The sequence below is a fragment of the Ostreococcus lucimarinus genome, chromosome 1 (assembly GCF_000092065.1).
Source record: "Ostreococcus lucimarinus CCE9901 chromosome 1, complete sequence".
In the NCBI taxonomy this organism is placed as follows: Eukaryota; Viridiplantae; Chlorophyta; class Mamiellophyceae; order Mamiellales; family Bathycoccaceae; genus Ostreococcus; species Ostreococcus sp. 'lucimarinus'.
The window spans coordinates 1098019-1120781 of record NC_009355.1 but is presented as its reverse complement, the minus strand read 5'-3'; the positions used below and the strand labels follow the sequence as shown (position 1 = coordinate 1120781).

Below are 22763 nucleotides of genomic sequence, written 5' to 3'. Positions count from 1 at the left end.
AGCTCGCAAACGACGCGCTCGCGCCTCAAATCCAAGCCAAGACCAGATCGCACGCCACTCCATCGCGCGTCGTCGCTCGAGCCGGCGATCGTTCGATCAGCCTCACGTAAACGCGTCTATAGAACGCGCGCGCGCGCGCACGTTACGTCGACGCTCCGTCCCGTCCCTGACGTCCGTCAGGGTGTTGAGCGCGAAAGATGACTTCGCGAGGCGAAAACGGCGTTTTGGGCGTTTTGTGCACGCCCAAAGCGCTGAAAATCATCGGGTGCGTCGTCGGTGTCGTCGGATCGCTCGTTGTGTACGGGATTCTCCAAGAACGCATCATGACGAGACCGTATGGCGACGACGGGGAGGAAGAATTCTTCAAGTTTAGCGTCTTCTTGGTGTTGAACAATAGATTGTTAGCTGTGTGCGCGGCCGCGTGCATATTGGTCGCGATCAAGGGTGCGGTGAGACCGGTGGCTCCGATTTACTCGTATGCCACGGTGAGCGCGTCGAACGTGGTGGCGACGACGTGTCAGTACGAGGCGTTAAAGTACGTCTCGTTTCCAGTGCAGACGCTTGGGAAGTGCGCGAAGATGATACCGGTGATGATTTGGGGGTTCGCCATCAACCAAAGGCGATACGACGCGGCAGACATGCTTGTCGCCGCGTTCATCACCGCCGGTTGTACGATTTTCGCGCTTTACGGCGACGTCACGAACAAACACGTGTCATCTGGTGGCGATACGTCTTGGTACGGCGGCGTGTTGATGTTGGGATATCTCGGATTCGATGGATTCACGTCGACTTTTCAAGACAAGCTCTTCAAGGGATACCATATGGAAACATACAATCAAATGGTTTGGGTCAACTTGTGCAGCGCGGCGATTTCGTTGTTCTGGCTCCTGAGTGATAGTTCTCTCACCGAGGCGTTCAACTTCATCGGACGACATCCCGGGGTCATGGGCGACGTCATCATCCTCTCCACCGCGGCCATGCTCGGGCAGCTTTGCATTTTGTACACCATTCGAGAGTTTGGTGCGCTTCTTTTCGCCACCATCATGACGACGCGTCAGTTCATTAGTATTCTGTTGAGCTGCATCATCTTCATGCATCCACTCACGCTGCCTCAGTGGGGCGGAACTTGCATGGTTTTCGGGGCACTTTATTACAACGCGTTCTTGAAGGCGGCGCGGAAGGGGAGTAAGAAGGAAATCACCATAGTTAGCGATGACGCCAAGAGCGGCGAAAAGGAAAATTTGATCAGCAAGGACGGGATCGCTTGAAGTACTTCGAGTTTGTAATTTGACGGCAGAGGCAACTAGAACATTCGTGGTCATAATTCTACAACACTCTAACTAATTCACCATTAATTCACACAAGTCATAAAGTCATCTCGAGAGATGCTCAATCGTTCATTTTTAACGTTGCAATTCGAAAAATACGACAACCCAGGGACAGTCGCGAACTACTTTGGGAGGAGCGGCTTCTCGCTGGAAGCGACGCTACAACTCATAGCTCGTCAGGTGCAAAAACTGTCGGCTGATCAAAACGAGTTTCTTGAAGAGATCACGATCTTCTTTCATCATCTCTTCCAAGGTTTGGGCACCGCTAACCAAATCGGTGAGCTGTGCGGCGCCCAGAACAACACGCAACACGGGACCTTCGGGAATGTCCACCGGTTGCCCAGTGAGACATCTCTTCGAAGCAACGCGACGTTCTTCGTCGGTGCTACCGTCGGCGAGATGCTCCGAGATATCAGAGTGCATCAAACCATATATTTTCTTCAACTCGGGCGTCGAGTAATATTCTCCAGCAGGATTGCGCAAGCGAACAGAGATAATCGTGTTCACGCCACCGTACTGCCACTCGTTCTCGTAGTCAATCGGTTGAACGAATTCGATCTCGGGAGCATGCCGTTGTGCCTCTTCGCGCATCGCAAAGACCCACGAACGGAGTTTTTCTTCAGCGACTGCCGTGCCACCGGCGTTGGTGGTGGCGTCGTTGAGCGATTCCATCTCGTACAAGCCGGCGGCCCAACGAAGGAGCAAGCCCGTGTTACAGAAACCAGGCGGCATGGCGTCGTGAAGGCGCGGCATGAGAGGACCGATATCATAAGACGTGAGATAGGATGCGCACGCCTCGGCGATGTCAACGACCGCACTCGCGGGTTCCGCTTCCAATTCTTCGTTCATCTTCGCCAAGCACGCGTGGGGCACAAAGACGCCACTTCCAAAGGACGGACCGCCGTAGAACTTGGAGCTCGTCATGAGAACAGGACCCATTTCATTGAGCCAGCGAGGAATCAGCGACGGACCACTGCGCATTTGACACGCATCGAGAACAGAGATGATGCGGTCACCAAACTCTGATTTGAGTTTCTCGGCGACGACTGGTGACGGGACGCATAGACCCGTCTTACTTCCGGCAACTGAGTGCACGACGACGACTCTGTGCGGATTCTCCACGAGAGCTTTGCGCGTCGTACTTTCAACCATATCGTCGTATTCATCGAGTAGATCCCCGTTGACGGACGATCGTGCAACTAGCTCGATGGATTTCATGTTGCACAGCTTGTGAATTGCTGGCAACTCCTCGCCGTTGACGACGCCGTAACCGCCCAACGGGACAGTGCTCGAGAAGAATTTCCCTTCTGCTGCTTGAGTGGTGCCGCTTCCGACTTCACCGGCGCAGCACACGATGTTGACTACGTCACCTTTGATGTCTGTCAAACCAGCTTGGCGCTTGAGAGCGCGAGAGGCGAGGATTGCTTGAAGGAGCGGAACCATCTCCGCGTCGGTGCCAGACGGATGGATAACCATTCGACCGTTGCCGTCGCAGAATAACGCCTCGACGCGTTCGCGAACTTCTTCGCAGAGTGCCTCGTCGGCGTTTTCTTCGAGATCCCAAAGTCTGAGAAGCATGTCCCGAGACGCTTGGAGCGCGCCGGCGGTGGGAGAAGACGACGTGCACGTGCCTCGATGAAGCAATTCGCTGGGGCGAGCGCGCATGCCGGTGAAGTACTTGTTCAAGCGTGCCTCACCGGTGAAGACTGATCGATCGTCACTGCCCTTTTCCATGAGACAGATGAGACTTTCGTCGATGATTTGTTCCTCCAAGGCGCGAACGAGGCCGTTGAGGCGCCTCTCGCGAATTTGCGTGGATGACATGCCCTCATTCTTCTTCGTTCGTGTCTCCAACTCTGGCAGAGGGAATCGAATCTCGGCGACGAAGCCGCTGCCGTTCGTCTCAGGGACAAGGTTGATTAATCCTTCGTCAGCGTTCGCGACCACGGTGGTGACTCGTGACACGTCGTCGAGGCTGTCCATGCGAGGCGAACCCATCAAAAACTTGACGGAATGTTCTCCCGACGGTAAGACGTTGTAAGAGTACACGCGGAAGTGCGGGGACTCGAGCAATAGCTCCTTGAAAACTTGACCTTGCTTGGAGCCGAGTTCGGAGACCGAACCTGGGGAATGATCGGAATATTCTTCCCACACGTGCGGGGAAATTTCAACCAAATCGCGAAGTCGCGTCACACGAAGGCTTTCTCTTCGCATCGTACCCGTCGCGTTCACATTGGCGCGGGATGCATCGCTGGCTTGCGCGCGAACGACACGAACAACTCTGTTATGGCGAGGAGAATTTCTCGACGCACCATGCTGTGGTTGTCGGAGTGCGCGAGGCGCGCTCGACGCCCGAAGCGCCAACGAGTTGGCAAACATATTCTTTGGCGGCGTGAGATCACTTCAACACCGTTATTTATAAAACTTGTCGCGCACCACTGATTGGTCACGCGCACAACACCTCGAAATCGGGACAGGCGGCCGCCTCTGTCCCGGAATAAGAACGGTAAACGCCGTTCAAAGTCGGAGTGAACGCGCTCGCACAGGCGCGAGCAACGTTCGTGTTAAACGAACGGTTCGTTATCGAGCGACGAAAACTCCGTCGACGACTATCGAAACCTGTGAAAGCGAAAGTATCAAAACGTCCGTCGTCAGTGCGCGTTTACGCGCGTCTCAAACCGCCACCACGACGAACGAACGCTCGCTCGGGCGCGTCGACCCTCGTTCCCGCGCGAGGCGTCCCCGCTCGAGAGAATTCCTTCCCTCGCGCGCGCTCGACGCTCGTTCGTGCGCGTCGAAGCCCGCGCGAGGGAAGTAACCGTCAACACGCGCGACTTTAACGCGTCTAAGACCGTCTTCGACGCCCGTCACGCGCGCGAGAGAAAGATTCCGCGCACGATTCCGCCGACCGCCGACCGACGGCCCTGGCGCGACGCCGCGCGGCGCGCGCGCGCGGACGACGAGGAGACCGCGACGAGGACGCACCGCGAGTGTATCAAGCAAACGGATCTCGAGCTCGCGCGCGATGCGATCGCGGCGGCGTGTGCGGGACGGCGCGCGCACACCCGAGACGTCCAAACGACGGGGGGGGTCGCAGACGGGTCACGAACGGTCGCGATCGATCACAGATCGATCGTCGCAAACCTCTGGGCGCTGGGTCTATCCCGGTCGAACGAGGCAACAGGCTGGAGCTCGGGGTGGAGGTTGAATGGAGTGGAACGAATAACAGACTAACGCGATCGCGAGACTCGACTCGAACGCGACATTAACCGTACACGTGGTCGTACACGCTCACGGCGTGGGCCTTGGGGCCGCGAGATTTCGAACGCCCGCCTCGACCGCCTCGACCGCCGCCGGCGGCGCGACCGCCGCCGCGCTTCGGCCCGGGCGGAGACCCCATTTCCGTGAAGTCACGCCTCGGGAGATTGAGCTTGTTCGGGTAATCGAGACTGATTCGATCGCGAAGCTCGCGAGGGGCTTGGTTGGGCTCGGTGATGTACGCCGCGGGGATCTCGCGGAGTTCCGGGATCCAACGCTTGACGTAGTCGCCAGAGGGATCGTAGTCCTTGGTTTGCTTGGCGATGTTGAAGCGGTTGATGCGACCGCCCGTCATACCGGCGGCGGCGCACCAGTTCCCCCAGTTAGAAGCGGTGTCGTAATCCAATAAGTGGTGCTCGAACCAATCGGCACCGTGTCTCCAGTCGACGCCGGCGTCGAGGGCGAGCCACGAGGCGACGTTTTGTCGCCCTCGATTCGACATGAAACCAGTCGCCGCGAGTTCGCGCATGTTGGCGTCGATGAGTGGGTATCCGGTCGTGCCTGTCTTCCATGCCTTCAAGATCTTCTCATCACTCTTCCAAGATGCCGTCCTGTTAGCCGTACCGTCGAGATGGAAGATTTTGTTCCCGTGTTTCAGCGCGAAGAACTTGAAGAAGTCTCTCCATATCAACTCAAATATTACCCAATACGTGCTCTTGTTCTCAACGCGCGCGCTCTCGTAGCGTCGAATCTCGCTCACGACGTAGCGCGGCGACACACATCCTAAGGCGAGCCACGGTGCGAGCTTGGTGCTGTAGTCGCCGCCCAGCATCCCGTTGCGAGTTTCAAAGTACGTCGCGAGCAAATCGCTATCCCACAAATAATACTTGACGCGAGCCAAGGCTTGGGATTCGCCACCCTTGAATTCGAGCACAGAGCGCTCGTCTGCGCCATCTTTGAGCCATTTTTCGCACGCCGGGGCGATTTCGGCCGACGCGAAAGGCAAATCCTTCGGTTCAGGCATCCAATCCAACCCCGCCACGGACGCCGGTACGCTTCCCAGAGCGTTCGCCGTCGGCGCGGGCACTACCGCTCGCACTGAGCACTTTGACTCTACCTTGTTCCGAAATGGCGTGAACACATCTGGTAAATCGTGTAGACCTCCGGCGAAGTCGTACGGGAGGTCGTCGGCGTGGTAAAGTGTCGACCCCCACAGACGCTCCATCGACGCCGACGCGCCGCCGCTTCGAGCTCGCTCCTTCGACGCCCTCTCTACCGCCCTATCCATATCAGTCTCCTCGCTCGTCACCTCTGTTTGCGTGAGCACGATCGTTTTGTCGTTCGCACCCGTGAGCGTGAGCTCGGTGATGACATCCTCCGTCTTGCCGCAACGCACCAACAAGTCGCTGCCGACGCCGCGAAGCGCGCGCTTCAAGTCGTCCACGCACTCAATCGTAAACTTCCCACGCCCTGCACCGAAGCGCGCGAGACCGCGCTTGGATGTCTTAAAAAACGTCTCATCGAACACGTACACCGGGACGACCTCAGCGGCGTCCGATTGTCCGCGCAGAGCCGCCGCTCGAGCGACGACGGCGTTGTCCAACAACCTCAAGTCGTTCCGAAACCAAACAATCACCCGCGTACGAGGCGATGAAGTCGCCATCGCGTCGCTTTCGCTCGTCGTCGAAAGCGTTCGCACGACTCGCGCGCTCGTCAAGTCTCCGAACGCGCGTGCGCCGTGGCAAATCGACGACGAAGTCGCGAAAAGTGTCGACGTCGACTGTCGAAAGTAATCCGTCGACGGCGGCTTGGCGAACGCGGCGCGTGCGACGCCGCGAAGGGCGAATGCGTGACGAATGGTTGCGGGCGCGCGGACGTTCGCGTTCGTCGAGGAGCGGGCGTGGCGCGGCTCGAACGTCGCTGTGTGAGGCAGGAGAGGCGAAGACGGCGCTCTTCTATTTACTACAACTCATCTCTTATTTCGCTTCTTCTTGAAGAAATTCTTCCTGCGCTCCTTCTCGCGCCTCGACTCCTCGCTCGCCTCTTGACGCTCACGCTTAGCGCCGAATCCAGTGACGAATTGACGCCGCGCGAGGGCGGTTTCGCTCGGCGGCGGTCGCTTCTTCGCCTCCTTCAATTCCATGTGACTCGGTTTTAGCGCATCGAACGCACCGAGTTCGCCCGGACGCGCGCCGTCTAACATCGCCCGCTTCGCCCGCTCCGTCTCCTCTATGTTTTGCATCCTTCGTTCGACCGAGACGTCGACCTCTTCGATCGCCGTGAGCCAAGACTCTGCGCCTCGATTATCGTCGCCCCCCGCGGCCGCCGCCCCGCTCGCCTCGGCGTCGTCCTCGACCACCTCCCCGCGCCGTCGTTTCAGCTCTTCCTCTACGTACGCCCTCGCTCGCGCCTCTTCCGCCGTTCGCAAGCCGTATCCTCGATCGCCGTCGTCCCCGTCCCGAACCAATTCCCGTCCCGCGAGCACCACCCCCGCGCTCGCGAACGCCGAATTCGTCCCCAGCATCCGCGTCTCTCCGTGCGCGACGCCGAGACCTCCATCGCGCGCGCGCGCGTCTGCGGCACCGTCACCGCCGTCGTCCGCGCGTTTTCCCACCGCGCGCTCGCGTCGTCCCGTGATGAGCGTCCCGACGTCCAAACCTTTCGCTCGATTCCGGCGCTGCTGTCGCTCGCGCGCCTCGCGCAGCGCGCGCAGGGCGCCGCCGTCGTCGTCGCGCGCGTCGTCGTCGTCGTCGTCGCGCGCGTCGTCGTCGCGCGCGTCGTCGCCGTCCGAATCGCACGCTCTCTTCCGGCGAACGTTTCGCGGCGGCGGCATTATGCGACGCCTTCTGACGGCGCGCGTTTCGATTCGGACGACGGCGATGCGCGAGGCGGACGACGCGCGCGCGGCGCCGACGACGCGGAGCGCGCCGGTGATACGCCCCGCGCCGCGATTGCGCGCGGCGCTGTTCGATTTAGACGGTACGATGGCGGACAGCGACCCGATGCACTTTGTCGTGTTTGATGAACTCTTGCGACGCACGGGCGTGCTGCGGGCGCCGCTGACGCACGAATACTTCAAAGAAAACATCGCGGGAGGGTCGAACGCGGATATATTCGCGAGGCTGTATCCGGATAAAAGCGCCGAGGAGCACGAAGCGATGGCGGAGGCGAAAGAGGCGAGCTTTCGCGAAGCGTTGGCGCGAGAAGCGTTGCAGCCGGCGAAAGGGTTGCGAGCGCTGTTGGACGCGTGCGATGCGCGCGGCGTGAAGACTGTAGTCGTGACGAATGCGCCGAGGGCGAACGCGGAGGCGATGCTCACGCAGTTGGGGCTGAGGGAGTACTTTGGGGACGAACGACTCGTCATCGGGACGGAGTGCGCGCGGTCGAAACCAAATCCAGATCCGTATCTCGAAGGGTTACGGCGGTGTGGCGTGAGCGACGCGCCCGAGGCGTGCGTGGCGTTTGAAGACTCTCCGGCGGGCGCGCGGGCGGCGGTAGCGGCGAATATTCCGACGGTCGGGATCCTATCGTCCCAAAGCGAGGAGACGTTGGCGCGCGTCGGATGCTGCATGTGCGTCGACGATTTCGCCTCGCCGGTGTTGTTGGAGGCGCTTGGGATGTGATCGATCAAGCGAGCGAGCGAGGCATATCTATGATTCTTCTATCAAATATTCATCTAAGTCACTATAGCGCTAAAGTTTCGCTCTCGCGAGCGCTGTGTGCGGCGCGTGTTCTAACGCATCCATCTCCGTCGATTGCAGCGCCGCGCGAATGGACTTTTCTACAGCTCGGACGTCGTCTGCGGGAACGCTCATTCCTATCGCGTCCTTGTCGCGGCCACCTTCTCGTACTACGAGTCCATCCGACACAGCGCGCATGACGCACACGCAACCGGGCGAAGATTCCACAAAACCGTCGATGGCTTTGCGTTTCAACGGTCCCACTTCTTTTACGATCCATCCCGTTTGCTTCGTCTGCAGAGACGACTTTTGAAGCGCAATCCACGACGCGTCGCTCGCGTCGCTTCGAACGAAAATCACGACACGAGGAATGATGCGAACATTCACGAAAGCGAGCGAAAAATCGCCACCAACTCCTACAACGAGCGGCATCCAGGAAGCATGATTCCCGGGCGAGCAGACCGCGTCGCTCGGCAACGGCGCGCCGTGCAACGCGGGCGGCGACACGGCCACGATTAGAGAATCGCTCCCGAGCACTGTGGCCGTCGTCGAGCACAACCAACCTTTTGCTTCCGCTCGCGTGCGCGAACACGTCCGCGTGTCGATGCTTGTCCCGCGTACTAGCACGACAATACCACCACCGTCTCGCGCGAGGACGCCAACGGCGCTCTTGAGAGTCGGCTCCGGGCCTAGGTGCGAGCGCATCGGCACCGCGCGCGGAGTTTCGGCGACGAAGGCATCGGCATCGAAAGATGACAGCGCACTACGCAACGTCAGCATTAACCGGTCGCGATAAGTCTTCATTGCGTGCACGTACACCACGCTGCGCGGTGCTCGCATAAAGCCAGCCGAGTCTCGATGCACGCGCTGTAGCGCGTCGTCGTCGTCCACGTCCAACTCCTTCATCACGATTCGGCCATCTTCGAGCAAATATTTTGGACGCACAAAGTGTACGTATCCCGGTCGCGACAGAAGCAGTCTCGATATTCGGTCTTCGGGCGCGCAAATGTGCGTAAACGTCGACGTCCATCGCCGATCTACGACGAGTCGACTCAAGCTCTCGTCGCCCACGGGCGGCATGGCGAAGGTGACACATCGCACGCGCCCCGCCGCCTCGGGTCTCCTCAACAACAGTATGACCGTCGCCAACGCCGCGGTGGCCCCACCTAAGGAGTGTCCGCACATCACCAATCGTTTTCCTCTCGCTCGCGCGCGAGCGAACATCACGTCTGCGGCGACGGTTTCGGCGCGCGCGAGAAATCCTCGATGCGCCTTCGCCTCGTCCTCCACCGAGCTCATCCAATAATTCGCATCGGATATCAAATCTCTCGTCGTCTGCGTTCCCCCGAACGCGTAGTAATACGCGTCGCAGGTTTCCAAAACCACCGCTCGATTCGCCGCGCCCTTTGCGCTCGCCTCGACGCCGACGAACCATCTCCTCGCGCTTCGTCTCAAGATTCGATCGCGCAGAACCGCCAGAGGCGCTCGCGAAGCGTCGAGCGCGCGCAACACGATGGCTCGCTCCAACGTTCCGAGTCTGCGCGCCACGGCACGTTCGTCCCCGTCGTACGCGCACTCGCACGCGACGCAGCTTATAACGGTATCCAGCGCATCTTCAGCGGTTTTCTCGCGCATGGCGCGCGCGCACGACGCCGAGAGCGACATCGGACGTTGTGCGAACGACGCGGCGATCGCGCGACGCCCGCGCGTTCGCCGCGCGTTCGCGACGCCGAGTGAGGCGGTGATGTCCCGCCGCGGCGCGGAGGCGCCGAGTCAGTGAGTCAGTCGGCGTCGAACGTCGAACGTTCGGCGCACCGCGTCGCCGGTGTCGCGATAAATAATTACATTACACGTCGTGCTCGCGAAAGTCTAATCCCAAGAACCGACGCGCCAATTCCCGAGACGCAGCGCGAACCCACCGAGGAAGAATCGACGTCGCGCCGGCGTCGGCGAGCGCGCTCGGAGCGCCGCGCCGGTGGCGAGTTTCCCGCGCGCGCGATCGAAAATCCCACGAAAGTACGAAGACGCGTCGTCCAAACACTCGCGCACGATCGCCGAGACGAGCTCGCCGCGCGTGCGCGCGACGCCGGCCCGTCGATTCTCCGCCTCGAGCTCCTTCCATCGATTCCGCGCCTTGTGTTGAAACAAAATCGCCACCGTAAACAGCACTCCCGACAGGAACGACGCCGCGAAGACGTCGTTGGCGGATAAATACGCCTCCTTCGTCCACGTTCCAGTGCGCGCAGCGCGCGCGATCGGTTTCCCAAACTTTTCCGCGGTGAGCCACGCTCGCGAGGGCGGTTGCGGCCCGAAGACGCTCGCGAAGAGCGCCGTCTTCTTCTGCGCCAGGTACGCCTCGCGCGAGGCGTCCCCGAACACCCCCGTCGGTTCGATCCCTCGCACTTTTTGCCACTTCTTCACCGCCTCCGTCGTGCTCGGGCCGAAGAATCCCGTGGGCAATCCTCCGTTCGGCAGCGCCAGCAGTCGCTCGCTCGCCAGCATCGCCTGCAGCGCGCACACCTCGGGCGCGCAGTCTCCCTGCGACAGCGCGCGCGCGCCCAGCCGATGGACCTCGATCCCCGCCGCGCGCAGCGGCGCGAGTTCGCTCTCGAACGATCGTCCCGCGAGCGCGTCTCGCGGGACCGCGCGCGCGACGGCCCGCGCGCGTCCCGTCCACCGCGCCGATGTCGTTATCGTCATCGACGACGACGACGACGACGACGACGACGACGCGCGCCGTCCCGCGCCGCGCGGTGCCGCTCGCGCGCTCGTCGCGCGCGCCATCGCGCGCGTCGCGCGCATCCCTCGACGCGTTCCGCGCGCCGCGCAGTGCCGCGCGGCGACATTCAAACGCGCGACGACGAACGATGCGCGACGACGACGACGACGACGACGACGCGCGGACGCTGGCGGGAAGCGCGCGCGCGGAAAAATGGTCGCCGCGCGCGGCGGTGACGCCGCCGCCGCCGCCGCTGGCGCTGCGCGCGGCGATGCGCGCGCGGTACGCGACGACGTTCGTCGAGCGCCTCGACGACGGACACGCGCGGGACGCGCGCGAGCGCCCGATCGAGTGGCTCGAGCGCGAGTGCGAGCGCGTGTACGACGCGAAATACGAGAACGACGCGCGGGCGCGGCGAGGGACGACGCGCGAGGACGGGGGGGCGGCGGGAAGGAGGGACGCGAACGCGAACGCGAACGAGGAGGACGAGACGACGACGACGTTTGGGGATTTCGCGTACGGACGCTGGGCGCGGACGTTAGGGGTGAAATCGCTCGTGGAAAAACACGCGTGGGAAGTGATGTGCAACGCGGAGGCGGCGAGGAAGAGCAAGACGAGTGAGTGCGCGGAGTTGTTTTGCGCGTTCGTGCGGCGGGCGTACGACGACGAGGCGCTGCTCTTTTTTTTGTATTGTCGAAGGTGGTTGAAGTACGAGTGCGCGTTGATGGCGAGACGAGGGGAGCGGGTGATGCGAACGGACGATTTAGGACGCGCGAGAGCGGAGAAAGGGCGCGCGAATCACATCGACGCGGGCGTGCACGCGTGCGACGTGTCGTTGGACGCCAAACAAGCGACGACGGTGGTGCGTTCGATTTTCTATGGCGTCACGAGCGAAGGGGAGAGGCGAGACGCGTCGTTTTTATACGCTACTGTGTGTGCGATGATTGAAGATGCGTTCAGCGCAGATGCGACGGCGAGTTGGGCGACGCGGAGCGACGTCGACGGCGCGGACGCGACCAAGGCGGTGATTCGCATCGACGGTTACAGATTACTCAAAATGTTACTGTCCGTATTCGTGGACACGACCCCGCCTGCGGACGCGTTCGTGGGGAAACCGATCAAGACGCAGTCGAAAGCGTCGCGACGCGAAGCGGCGACGCGCGATTTGAGCTCGGCGATGGAGACGGTGGAGGTACGACCAAAACCGAAATTGCCTCCGGCAGCCGTCGCCACGGCGAAACCAGAACCGAGCCCGACGCCGAGCGCAGAGGCGACAAAGGAAATAGCTCTTTACCACGCTACCTTGCGCGCGGCCGTGACGGACGCGGTCGGGAAATACGCCGCCGCGTTGTTCCCGAAGGAAGTTCCCAAACAATCCATCGACGAGGCTCAGACGAAGCTGGACGCCTTGGCGCAAGATCTGTTGACGAAAATCATCGACGACGACGCCGAGATCGTCGATGAGGCGCCGATGGCGTGCAAATCTTACGCACGCGCCAAGGAATCGATCCGTCAAGGACTCGGAACTCCCGGCGCGGAGTCGCCCGCCGTCGGCGCGTCGTCCACGCGCGACGTCGCTCGCGCCATACTCGCCACGCCCGCGATCAAGCGCGCCGTCGAGCCCATGCTCAAGCTCGCGGTGCAATCGGTGAAAACGATGTCCGCGACGAATCGTCCCGTGCCTGTACCACGAATGGATCGTGAACCCGAGCCGTCGTTGTAACGCACGCGCGAGCGCGCTCGCTTTATCCACTTTCGCGCCTCGCGTCCGTCCACACTCATCGTCGCTCCGCGCGCGCGCTGAGTCGTCGCGCGCGTCGCGAGAGGATAATAAATCACGCCGCGCGCGCGACCGCGATGGACGACGCGAGACGTCGCGTGGCGCAAATTGCGAATCACGTCACGGCTGCCGACGACGGCTTCTCGCGACAAACCTACGCCCGCGCCGACGCCGCGCGCGTGAGCTCGTACGAGCGCGTGCACGGTGACGTCAGTCGTGATCCCGTTTCGTGGGTGAAGTGCGCGCCGGGCGCGGATGAACGCTCGGTGGCGTCGCATTACGAATTGCGCGACGTGATTTATGAAAAGTCTCCAGAGGGCATCGCGCGGGTGACCATAAATCGACCCGAACGTAGAAACGCGTTCACGCCGCGAACGGTGAAGGAGATGCGATGGTGCATGGACGACGCGAGAGATGATATGACGATCGGGGTCGTGGTGATGCGCGGGATGGGAGATCTGGCGTTTTGTAGCGGCGGCGATCAGAGCGCGAGGGGCGACGGCGGATACGTCGACGCCAAGGCGGGAGGAGCGGAGGAGACGCCGAGATTGAATGTGTTGGACTTACAGATGCAGATACGAAGGATGCCGAAACCCGTGATCGCGAGCGTGGCGGGGTACGCGGTCGGAGGAGGACACATTCTGCACATGGTGTGCGATCTGACCATCGCCGCGGATAACGCCGTGTTCGGCCAGACGGGGCCAAAGGTGGGATCGTTCGACGCCGGTTACGGAAGTACGCACATGGCGCGGTTGATAGGTCAAAAGAAGGCGAGAGAGATGTGGTTCTTAGCGCGTTTATACAACGCGAGCGATGCGTTGAAGATGGGATTGGTGAACACGGTGGTACCTTTAGCCGAACTCGAGACGGAGACGGCGGTGTGGTGTCGAGAGATTTTGCGCAATTCGCCGACGGCAATTCGACTGTGTAAAAATGCATTGAATGCGGCCGAGGACGGGCAAGCGGGCATTCAAGATCTCGGTGGAAGCGCAACGCTGCTATTTTATCAATCAGAAGAGGGTAACGAAGGTCGACGAGCGTTCTTAGAAGGGCGCAAGCCAGACTTTTCCAAGTTTAAACGATTTCCGTAGAGATGCGCGAAACGATGTTATTATATATTTTATTTCATCACTTCTTTTCTACGTTCGCCGCCTTTAACTGCATGTCTTTCCGATTCTTCTTGCGTTCATGTCGCTCCTGATCTGTGATCTCTCTCTTGCGTAGCTGCGCGTTACGCGTCGTCCCCGAGCTCTCCTCCGCGCTCAGCGTCAACTCCAATCCGTCGACGACGGTACCTTCGCGCATGATTACGGCGGTATTAGAGCCATCCTCATTCGCGCGCACGCCCGTACCCCACAAAACCATGTTTCTATCAAATTTAATCGATTGCGGTGATTCAGTCCACTCCGGTCCGAATCCGACGAGGAAAAGTTTCGGCACGCCTCGAAACTCGGTGAGATGCACGACGGCGAGCGCCTTTTTGTTTTCAATCGCCACCGCGACGTGTGTTCCCTCCGCGCGAGTGGCGATATCGCAGATTTCACCCCGATGGAACTCGATCGCGCCGTGTGGGTCCGTCTCTTTCCCCGTCGTCGCGTCCCACATGCGCACCGAGGCGTCGCCGCCGCCGGTGAGAAAGACATCCTTCGTCGACTTCCAAGTCTTCTTCTTTCGCGCGGGCTGAACAATCGGTCGAACGCAAGACACGTATGCACTGTGACCGTAGCAAAACGATTGAATCTCTGGCGCCGAACCGCTGAAGCGAGTGCGGTCTTCAGGCTTTGGAAGCACGCTGACGCGCGTCTTGTGTTCTCGATCCGCCGTGAGCAAGTACCCGCGGTCTCCGCCCTCGACGCACTCGACGTCGGTGATGATTGTCGAACAATGTCCCAACATCAACACGGGCTCTTTATCTGAACCTATCTCACACGCGTGTACCTCGCCGAACTTGTCTGCGAATATGAAATGCTTGGAATCTGGCGTGAAGCACGCGGACGAAATTTTCTTGGAGCCACAAATCGTGCGCGCGCATCGCCAACCGTCCACGCTCCACAGTTTGACCAACTTATCGTCCCCAGCGGTGATGAACCACTTCCCATCCGCGCTGGCGCGAAACGCTCTGATGCTCCCCACGTGTGGTTTATCGTCATCCGTCAACGCGATCCTCTCGCACGTTCCCAGCGGTCGAGTTCGCAAACGTTTCATCCGCTTGACGACGTCCTCGCTCGAACTGCTCGAGTACCCCCCGTACGCGTCCTCGGAGTCTGAATCCATCGTCCCATCGCCATCCATCGCGTCATCGTCGCGATCACCGTCACCGTCACCCCCGACGTTCGAATCGCGCGTCCACCGTCGAATTTCCACTCGCGTCCCGTACGCCGCGCCCGCCGTCGTCTCCGCCGTCTCGCTCTCGCTCTCGCTCTCGCTCTCGCTCCCGTCCCGTTCGTCCCGCGCGCGTCGCGGTCGTTCGAACACGCACACCAGCGCCCTCGGCGCGATTCCCTCGCCTCCATCGCGCGCACCGTCGTCCCTCGTCCTCGTCGTCGCGCCGCCGCGCGTCCGCGTCTTCGCAAAGTGTGCCACCGCGCGCGCGCCTCGCGCCGTCGCCGTCGCGCGCGCGCGCAGCTCGCCTCGCGCGAGCGCATCGAGCGCCGCCTTCGCGCGCGCGATCGACGCCCGGTCGTCGTCGTCGTCGTCGTCGTCGCGCGCCATCGTCGCGCGTCGCCGCGCGCGCGCGCCGCGCGTCGCCGCGACGGTCGTGGTGTCGCGACCCGACTGGTGGCGTGTGCACGACGTGGTGTCGCGACCCGACTGGTGGCGTGTGCACGACGCGCGTGTTTCACGCGACCGATCGCGACTCGAGCACGCGACCGTTCGCGCGCGCGAGGCCGTTCGGACGATTGAGAAAAAATACTGTTTTTTGTCCATCTACTGTAAAAAGAATGTTAAATATGTAACCTCGTTTGGGTCCGCTTTAAGTAGTTTGGGTCCGCTTTAGTGGTATTTGGATCCGTCATAGCGCCATCTCGGGTCCGCCCTCAGTGGTCGTCCGACGATTGACGTCGCGCGCGTTCGAATTCAAACGCGCGCGACGACGCGGACGACGCGTTCGCGCATTTGAGCGCGAACGACGCGGCACACGACGACGACGAACGTGAAATGTCGAGACTGACGGAGCGACAGCAGCTCGCGCGCGCGATGGCGGAGAGCTCCGCGATGACGCCCGCGCTCGCGACGACGCGCGACGCGAAGGGGCGAGCGACGACGGGCGACGCGCGACGCGGGACGCGCGACGCGGAGCCGCGAACGCCGGCGCCGCGCGCGACGACGACGACGCGGGCGACGATGGATTCGAGCTCGACGTCGACGACGCGCGGGAAGCGACGGTCGAGGGTGGAGAAGGAACTGGCGAGTCTGGCGCCGTGGGCGTGGGACCCGCTCGTGGGGCGACACGCGCCGGGGCCGTCGGCGCTGCGGGATTTCTCAGAGGTCGTCGCGGACGGCGTCGCGGCGCGCGTGGCGAACGCGATCGGGAGCGGGCAAAAAATTGAGATGAAGACGTTCGATCGCACGCTGGCGCTGCGGGGGGACGACGCGAGAGAGGGCGAGGGGGGGGCGAACGCGCGAACGAAGCCGCGGGAGAAGACGACGCGGGAGAAGGAGACGAAACGAGCGAGCGCGACGACGGTGACGAAAACGACGGGGACGAAAAGTCGAGAACGTTCTTCCAAGGCGGCGGCGGTGACGCCGATCGTTTTGTCCAAGACTTTGGACGACGTCGCGGCGACGCCGACGGAGAAGAAACCGACGCGGACGAGCGCGAGGACGACGCGCGGATCGAACTCCGTGCAGACGACGGCGATCGAGGTCGTCGACGTCGCTGAAAAGGAAAACAAACCCATCGCTAGAAAGAAAGCGATCGAGCAGCGCGAGATCGGTGCACGCGTCAAGCGAAGCGGAGCCGGAGTGCTCAGGGACTCGAACGGCGCCGCGGCGAAGAAGGAAGCGACGCCGACAGAGGTCGCGCCGGCGGCGAAGAAGAGAAAGACACCGCCAGCGCAATCGGTGGCAAAAGACACCAAGACGGTCGTGAAGGCTTTCCAGACCCCCGCCGCGACGAAGAAGCGCGCCATCGCGCCGGTGGAGGAAAAGACGCCGTCCAGGGAAGATCTCGCGCTTCGAAAGTTAACCGTCGCGCGAAAGCAAAGAATGGAAGCACAGTTAGAGTTGGTACTCGCGAAAACGTACGTCCGAGCGATCAAACGTCCGATCATTCCGCAGGCAAAGCCATCGCAAAGATTACTCGATGCGTATCGCGCTTTTTCTCTCGCGTGCGCGGCGAACAGAGAGGCGCCGCCAAAGCCGGCTGCACGTCCTCGAACGCTCGAGTTCGGCGCCGCACTCGCACGCGGCGTCGATACTTTGAGAGCCGAAGATGAGAGCGTCGCAGCGGGCGTCAACTAGGGATTATTTCAATCAACAAGAGCAGTTTCTAAAATTTTCTATTTTGCATTGCAGTATGTATTTGCGCGCCGCTAGGACTCGTCATCGAACGTTGAATTTGTTCCTCTCTAGAAACAACCATCCTCTATGTATGTGCTCTATTCCCCTCTCTTACTGTTTGAATGTGTTTAAGCGTGCGTGTCTCTCCCTCTCGTCTCGGCTACGCCACGCTCTGCGCTCCGTTGGCGACTTCCGGGCACCCGGCGGTGATGAGTTCTCGCACGCGCGCGAGAACTATTTCGTTCGGGCACGCGCAGGAATCCGCGGTGAACGGGTAACTCACGACGAGCGAGCCAAGAACGAGCAATTCGACGTCACCCGGCCCATCTGGCGCCGGACGTTCCGTGAAAGGCACCATGTTGGCGCGTAAGCACCGCTTGACTCTCTCCAACTGCGTCCCAGCGCTCGGTTTCAGGAGTGCCGTCATGCCGGCGTACGTGCTATTTGCCCCCCAAGAATTCGTTCTCGAGGCACTCATCGACTTCATGGCCTTCGTCATCGCGTCTCCTTGTTCACCGCCGCTCGTCATCCACCCGTTCCCGTTTGTCTTTGTCTTACTCAGCGCGTCCAGCGCGAGCGCGTTCCCCCCCACAACCTCCACCGCCTTTACCGCGTGCCCGGGCACGATCACGCACGCATCGTCTCGCAACGAGCCATTCGCGCGCACACCGTCCGTTCCCGTGGCGAGCACGATGGTGAACGACTCCGGATCCAGAGAGTACACCGTCCCCTGCCTCGTCGTCCCGTCGCTCAGCGTCATGAGCACTTCTTGTCCGAGCAGCGCCTTCAGGTGCGCGGGATTCAGACTCTTCAGCGCCTGCGTGGAAGATTTAAATAATTTTACGTCAGTCGATGCCGTCGCCTTCGCGCGCGCCTTCGCGCGTCTCCTCGTCTTCTCTTCTCCTCTTCGCCTCTCCCCACACCCGAAAGTGCCGAAGCTTGAAACGACCCGCGGCAAGCACACCCGCGCTCGACCTCCCCCGTCGTTCGTCTCGCGCGCCGCGGCGTCCCCGCACGAACGCGCATCGCGAAGAAACGTTTCTCCATCGTCGCGCGCCTCCATCGTCGCGCGTCTCCATCGCCGCGCGCGTGACGCGCGCCCACTCGCATCGAAGCGTCGGCGCGCCGCCGAACGTCCGTCGCGGAGACGCACGCGAAATCGCGCGCGCCTCGCGCGCCTCGCGCGCCGTCGCGGCCCGTGCGGCGCGTAAATTCGCGCGTCGTAATTATACTCATCGGATCGCGCGCTCGACGCACCTCGGTGTCCATCGCGCGCGGCGTCGTCGCGCCGTTCGCGCGCGCGCGCGCGCCGCCGCGGGCGACCGCCTCGCGCGCGTCGTCGCCGTCGCCGTCGCCGTTCGCGTCGACGCCGCGCGCATCGCTCGCCGATCGACGCGTGTCCGTATCCGCGCGTTCGATCGAGCGCGCGAGCGCGCCCGCGGGGAGCATGCGCGCCGCGACGGACGCCGCGAAGCGTCGGCGCGAAGTGCCGCGCGCGCGCCGCGACCGACGCCCTATCCGCACGCGCGTCGGGGGGGGCCTTTGTCGTATTCGAGCGAAGATTCGCCCATGTGTGGTAAAAATCGGCTGACGCGGCACGCGCGGCGGCTCGATTCGATTGGTTGCGATTTCGAAGATATTTTTCGACGCCGTCGCGGTCGGTCGGTCGGTCTCGCGGCGACGCCGGAGGCGCGGCGACGCGTAGCCGCGCGGTCTGTGCGCGCGCACCGATGGTACGCGTGCGAACGCGTGTCAATGAAGGGTACAATAATTTACACGAGCGAACGCGCGACGTCAAGTCGCGGAGGACGGCGACGAAGGCGAGGTTTACGGCGACTTGATGCGGCCGCTGTCCAACTTGTCGAAGAATTCCACCGTCGACTTAGTCATGGCTTCTTCGTCCTCATCCATGCGATCTTTGATGCTCACGGCGGGCGCGCGCGCTTTTTGACGTCGTCGGTAGTACTTGTAGCCGAAAAATACGCACAGCAGACCGCCGCCCATCATGATGCCTATGCCGTACGTGGGCACGTCCGCCGGCGGCGGGCTCGGCGGCGGTGGGCTCGGTGGTGGCGGCGGACTCGGCGGTGGTGGGCTCGGTGGTGGTGGCGGTGGAGTGTACGTGCCGTCGACCGCCCACACGCTCGCTGGTCCGTCGAAGTTCTGCAAGCCGCCGGGTCGACCCCACGCCGCGTTCCACGCCGTGGCGCCAACAAACATCTGCACGTAAACGGGGGAACCGGATCCAGTATAATTACTCCAACTGGTGATGTCCTTGTCGAACGCCTTGGCTTCGGAGAACATGTATGCCATGTCCTGCACCTGGGCGACGGTCCAACCGCTGATGTCTTGGTTGAATACTGTGGCGTTGTGAAACATTTGATACATCTGCGTCACCGAGGACACGTCCCAACCCCCGATGTTTTGATTGAACGAGATCGCGTTCGAAAACATGTTAAACATATCCGTCACCTGACCCACGTTCCACGCCGAGATATCGACGTTGAACGACTGCTTATCCTTGAACAGTTGTCTCATTGAGGTCACCAGGCTGACGTCCCAAGAACCGATTGCGACGCCGTTGTCCACGCACGTCGCGAACGTCGGGTCCGTCGACGCGCAATCGTCCACCCGCGTCTGCAGTGCCGTCAAATTGCTAAACGCCACTGCACCCGGCACCGCGCGCGCGAGACGCGCGGCGGCGACCGCGCACGTTCCCAGGACGCGCGTCGCCCGCGCCCGCCTCGCGCGCCCGCCTCGCGCGCGTCGCCGACGTCCATCGGCGCGCGTCATCGCGCGCGCCGGCGTCGAGATCGTCTCGCGTTCGTCTCCGATCCCGGCCTCGCGAATCGCGCGCGCGTCGTTCCGCGGCGCGCGTCGCGCGACGCGCGCGAATCGCGAACGGGTCGACGCGCGACGCGCGATCGGTGCGCCATCGATGGCGTTCGAGCGTCCCATCGTACGTGATCGCGCGTCATCGCGCGCGAATAAACGCGTCGTTAGGGTATACACTGCTACGCATACCCGGATGTCCGATTGTGTTTGAAAACCGCCGGCGCGCGCGCCGGCGACGACGCGCGACGGCGGACGACGGCGCGCGACGGACGCGCGGCGCGACGAGGACGAGGACGATGGCGACGACGACCACCGTGGCGCTCGCGGTGACGCCCGGCGCGCGGTTCGCGTCGATGGGCTCGAGCGAGACGCGAACGCGCGCGATGGGACGGCGCGCGGCGGCGGTGACGGCGACGCGGCGCGCGCGCGCGGTGGCCCCGCGCGCGAGCGCGAAGCGAGCGCTGGTGAGCGTGAGCGATAAGAGCCAGATGAACGAACTCGCGAGAGGGCTGGCGGGATTGGGGTACGAAATCGTGTCCACGGGCGGGAGCGCGAAGGCGATCGAGGCGAGCGGGACGGCGGTGACGAGCGTGGACGCGGTGACGGGATTCCCTGAGATGCTCGATGGACGCGTGAAGACGCTGCATCCGGGCGTGCACGGAGGTATACTGGCGAAACGTGAGGACGCGTCGCACATGGAGGCGATCGCGAAGCATGGGATCGATACCATCGACGTCGTGGCGGTGAACCTGTACCCGTTTCGGGAAACCGTGGCGGGCGGAGGAGATTTCGCGCAGTGCGTGGAGAACATCGATATCGGTGGACCGGCGATGATTCGGGCGGCGGCGAAGAACCACCCGCACGTGTACGTCGTCGTCGATCCGAACGATTACGAAAAGTTGATTGAACATTTGAAGAGTTCGCCGAGCGCGGCGGACGACTTGAAGTTCAAGCGCGAGTTGGCGTGGAAGGCGTTCCAACACTGCGCCTCGTACGACTCCGTGGTTTCGGAATACTTGTGGAGTCAAATCGGCGAGGGTGCCCCAGCGCCCGAGCTTTCGGTGCCGATGACGCTCACGGCGGCGCTGCGATACGGGGAGAACCCGCACCAACCCGCCGCGGTATACGCGGATGGTTCGCTCGCCGAGTCTACGGGCGAGGGCGTGGCGCGATCGATCCAGCATCACGGCAAGGAAATGAGTTACAACAACTATCTCGATGCCGACGCCGCGTACGGGTGCGCGTGCGATTACCCGACGAGCGATCCGACGTGCGTCATCGTCAAGCACACCAACCCGTGCGGCATCGCGAGCGCGAGCGGCGCCAATGGCGATTTGCTCGAAGCTTACCGCATGGCGGTTCGCGCCGATCCGATCTCCGCGTTCGGTGGCATCGTCGCCTTCAACTGTACGGTCGATGCGGACATGGCGCGAGAAATTCGCGAGTTCCGCTCTCCCACCGACGACGAGACGCGCATGTTTTATGAAATCGTCATCGCTCCGTCCTACACTCCCGAAGGTTTGGAGGTGTTGAAGGGTAAGTCCAAGACGCTGCGCATCTTGGAAACCAAGCCGCGCACGGGATCAACGAAGAGCTTGCGACAAGTCGGCGGTGGCTGGCTCGAGCAAGCCTCGGACTCTCTCGTGCCCGAGGACATTACGTTTGAAGCCGTCTCTGACGTCAAACCCACGCCAGAGCAACTCGAAGCCTTGAAGTTTGCCTGGCGCGCGGTCAAGCACGTCAAGTCCAACGCCATCACCGTCGCCACCACCGGTCGACTTCTCGGCATGGGCTCCGGCCAGCCCAACCGCGTGAACTCTGTTCGCATCGCCCTCGAAAAGGCGGGCGAAGAGGCGCAGGGCGCCGTTCTCGCCTCGGACGCCTTCTTCCCTTTCGCTTGGGGCGATTCCGTGGAGATCGCGTGTCAGGCCGGCATCAAAGCCATCGCCCATCCCGGCGGTTCCATGCGCGACCAAGACGCCGTGGACGTGTGCAACAAGTACGGCGTCGCCCTCGTCACCACCGGTCATCGACACTTCCGTCACTAGTCGTCGCGCGTTCGTTCCCGCGCGCTCTTCCCGAGCGCGCGCATCGATGCTTTAACGATCCCAGACATATTTAGCTTCAACATGATCGCACCACCACTCCCGCGTCGTCCCGCGTCGCCCGCGTCGCGCGCGCCTCGTTCGCTCCTTCTCCTCGTTCTCCCTAAAAATGGTCCGTTCGCGTTCCCCCCCGCGACCGTTGCGTCATTCCGCGACGCCCGTCCGTCGTCGGTCGCGCGTCGCGCGCGTCGATCGCGTCGATCGCGTCGAGCGAACGACGCGCGGTTCGTAGCCGTCGCCGACGGCGCGCATGTCCTCCGCGCGCGCGTCGCTCGCGCCCGACGACGCCGCGGGGGAACGTCGCGCGACGGCGACGCGATGGCAGGGACAAACGCGCGCGACGACGACGACGACGTGCGCGTACGGCGCGATCGATCGAGGCGATGGAAGCGAGAGCGTCGATGGACGTCGCCGAGGGAGCGTTCAGGGCGCGGGGGGGGAACGGAAGGCGACGGATGGACACGGTGCGCGAAGACGCGAAGACGCGAAGACGCGACGACGGGAGACGAGAATCGATGCGAGGCGATGAACGACTGACGACGCGCGCTCGCGATG

General features: G+C 62.3%; 15 protein-coding genes across 15 annotated transcripts; 6 read left to right on the top strand and 9 right to left on the bottom strand.

The window, feature by feature from the left end:
- Window positions 1-197: 197 nt before the first annotated feature.
- On the top strand, window positions 198-1268 carry OSTLU_29277 (DMT family transporter: UDP-galactose/UDP-glucose; the record flags this gene model as incomplete). The annotated part of the gene is made up of 1 exon (XM_001415994.1): window positions 198-1268. The coding sequence occupies one exon, from the start codon at window positions 198-200 to the stop codon at window positions 1266-1268; it is 1071 nt and encodes a 356-aa protein (XP_001416031.1).
- A 37-nt stretch (window positions 1269-1305) lies between these two features.
- OSTLU_29276 (predicted protein) lies at window positions 1306-3542 on the bottom strand (the record flags this gene model as incomplete). The annotated part of the gene is made up of 1 exon (XM_001415661.1): window positions 1306-3542. One exon carries the CDS (start codon window positions 3540-3542, stop codon window positions 1488-1490), a length of 2055 nt encoding a protein of 684 aa, XP_001415698.1. The 3' UTR covers window positions 1306-1487.
- A 459-nt stretch (window positions 3543-4001) lies between these two features.
- OSTLU_92243 (predicted protein) lies at window positions 4002-4406 on the bottom strand (the record flags this gene model as incomplete). The annotated part of the gene is made up of 1 exon (XM_001415660.1): window positions 4002-4406. A coding segment is annotated over one exon (405 nt), but the record flags the coding sequence as incomplete, so codon positions are not given.
- Window positions 4407-4571: 165 nt separating this feature from the next.
- Window positions 4572-6249, bottom strand: OSTLU_29275 (predicted protein; the record flags this gene model as incomplete). Its single annotated transcript, XM_001415659.1, has 1 exon — window positions 4572-6249. One exon carries the CDS (start codon window positions 6247-6249, stop codon window positions 4594-4596), a length of 1656 nt encoding a protein of 551 aa, XP_001415696.1. The 3' UTR covers window positions 4572-4593.
- A 306-nt stretch (window positions 6250-6555) lies between these two features.
- OSTLU_29274 (predicted protein) lies at window positions 6556-7110 on the bottom strand (the record flags this gene model as incomplete). Its single annotated transcript, XM_001415658.1, has 1 exon — window positions 6556-7110. The coding sequence occupies one exon, from the start codon at window positions 7108-7110 to the stop codon at window positions 6556-6558; it is 555 nt and encodes a 184-aa protein (XP_001415695.1).
- Window positions 7111-7465: 355 nt separating this feature from the next.
- OSTLU_40332 (predicted protein) lies at window positions 7466-8209 on the top strand (the record flags this gene model as incomplete). Its single annotated transcript, XM_001415993.1, has 1 exon — window positions 7466-8209. One exon carries the CDS (start codon window positions 7466-7468, stop codon window positions 8207-8209), a length of 744 nt encoding a protein of 247 aa, XP_001416030.1.
- A 69-nt stretch (window positions 8210-8278) lies between these two features.
- OSTLU_29272 (predicted protein) lies at window positions 8279-9931 on the bottom strand (the record flags this gene model as incomplete). Its single annotated transcript, XM_001415657.1, has 1 exon — window positions 8279-9931. The coding sequence occupies one exon, from the start codon at window positions 9929-9931 to the stop codon at window positions 8279-8281; it is 1653 nt and encodes a 550-aa protein (XP_001415694.1).
- Window positions 9932-10135: 204 nt separating this feature from the next.
- On the bottom strand, window positions 10136-10768 carry OSTLU_29271 (predicted protein; the record flags this gene model as incomplete). Its single annotated transcript, XM_001415656.1, has 1 exon — window positions 10136-10768. One exon carries the CDS (start codon window positions 10766-10768, stop codon window positions 10136-10138), a length of 633 nt encoding a protein of 210 aa, XP_001415693.1.
- Window positions 10769-11609: 841 nt separating this feature from the next.
- On the top strand, window positions 11610-12703 carry OSTLU_44626 (predicted protein; the record flags this gene model as incomplete). The annotated part of the gene is made up of 1 exon (XM_001415992.1): window positions 11610-12703. A coding segment is annotated over one exon (657 nt), but the record flags the coding sequence as incomplete, so codon positions are not given.
- A 139-nt stretch (window positions 12704-12842) lies between these two features.
- OSTLU_40076 (predicted protein) lies at window positions 12843-13856 on the top strand (the record flags this gene model as incomplete). Its single annotated transcript, XM_001415991.1, has 1 exon — window positions 12843-13856. One exon carries the CDS (start codon window positions 12843-12845, stop codon window positions 13854-13856), a length of 1014 nt encoding a protein of 337 aa, XP_001416028.1.
- A 37-nt stretch (window positions 13857-13893) lies between these two features.
- Window positions 13894-15039, bottom strand: OSTLU_29268 (predicted protein; the record flags this gene model as incomplete). The annotated part of the gene is made up of 1 exon (XM_001415655.1): window positions 13894-15039. One exon carries the CDS (start codon window positions 15037-15039, stop codon window positions 13894-13896), a length of 1146 nt encoding a protein of 381 aa, XP_001415692.1.
- An 885-nt stretch (window positions 15040-15924) lies between these two features.
- OSTLU_92240 (predicted protein) lies at window positions 15925-17229 on the top strand (the record flags this gene model as incomplete). The annotated part of the gene is made up of 1 exon (XM_001415990.1): window positions 15925-17229. The coding sequence occupies one exon, from the start codon at window positions 15925-15927 to the stop codon at window positions 17227-17229; it is 1305 nt and encodes a 434-aa protein (XP_001416027.1).
- A 199-nt stretch (window positions 17230-17428) lies between these two features.
- OSTLU_14035 (predicted protein) lies at window positions 17429-18331 on the bottom strand (the record flags this gene model as incomplete). The annotated part of the gene is made up of 1 exon (XM_001415654.1): window positions 17429-18331. The coding sequence occupies one exon, from the start codon at window positions 18329-18331 to the stop codon at window positions 17429-17431; it is 903 nt and encodes a 300-aa protein (XP_001415691.1).
- Window positions 18332-19095: 764 nt separating this feature from the next.
- Window positions 19096-19806, bottom strand: OSTLU_29265 (predicted protein; the record flags this gene model as incomplete). The annotated part of the gene is made up of 1 exon (XM_001415653.1): window positions 19096-19806. The coding sequence occupies one exon, from the start codon at window positions 19804-19806 to the stop codon at window positions 19096-19098; it is 711 nt and encodes a 236-aa protein (XP_001415690.1).
- A 785-nt stretch (window positions 19807-20591) lies between these two features.
- OSTLU_14033 (predicted protein) lies at window positions 20592-22151 on the top strand (the record flags this gene model as incomplete). Its single annotated transcript, XM_001415989.1, has 1 exon — window positions 20592-22151. The coding sequence occupies one exon, from the start codon at window positions 20592-20594 to the stop codon at window positions 22149-22151; it is 1560 nt and encodes a 519-aa protein (XP_001416026.1).
- Between the last annotated feature and the right edge of the window lie 612 nt (window positions 22152-22763).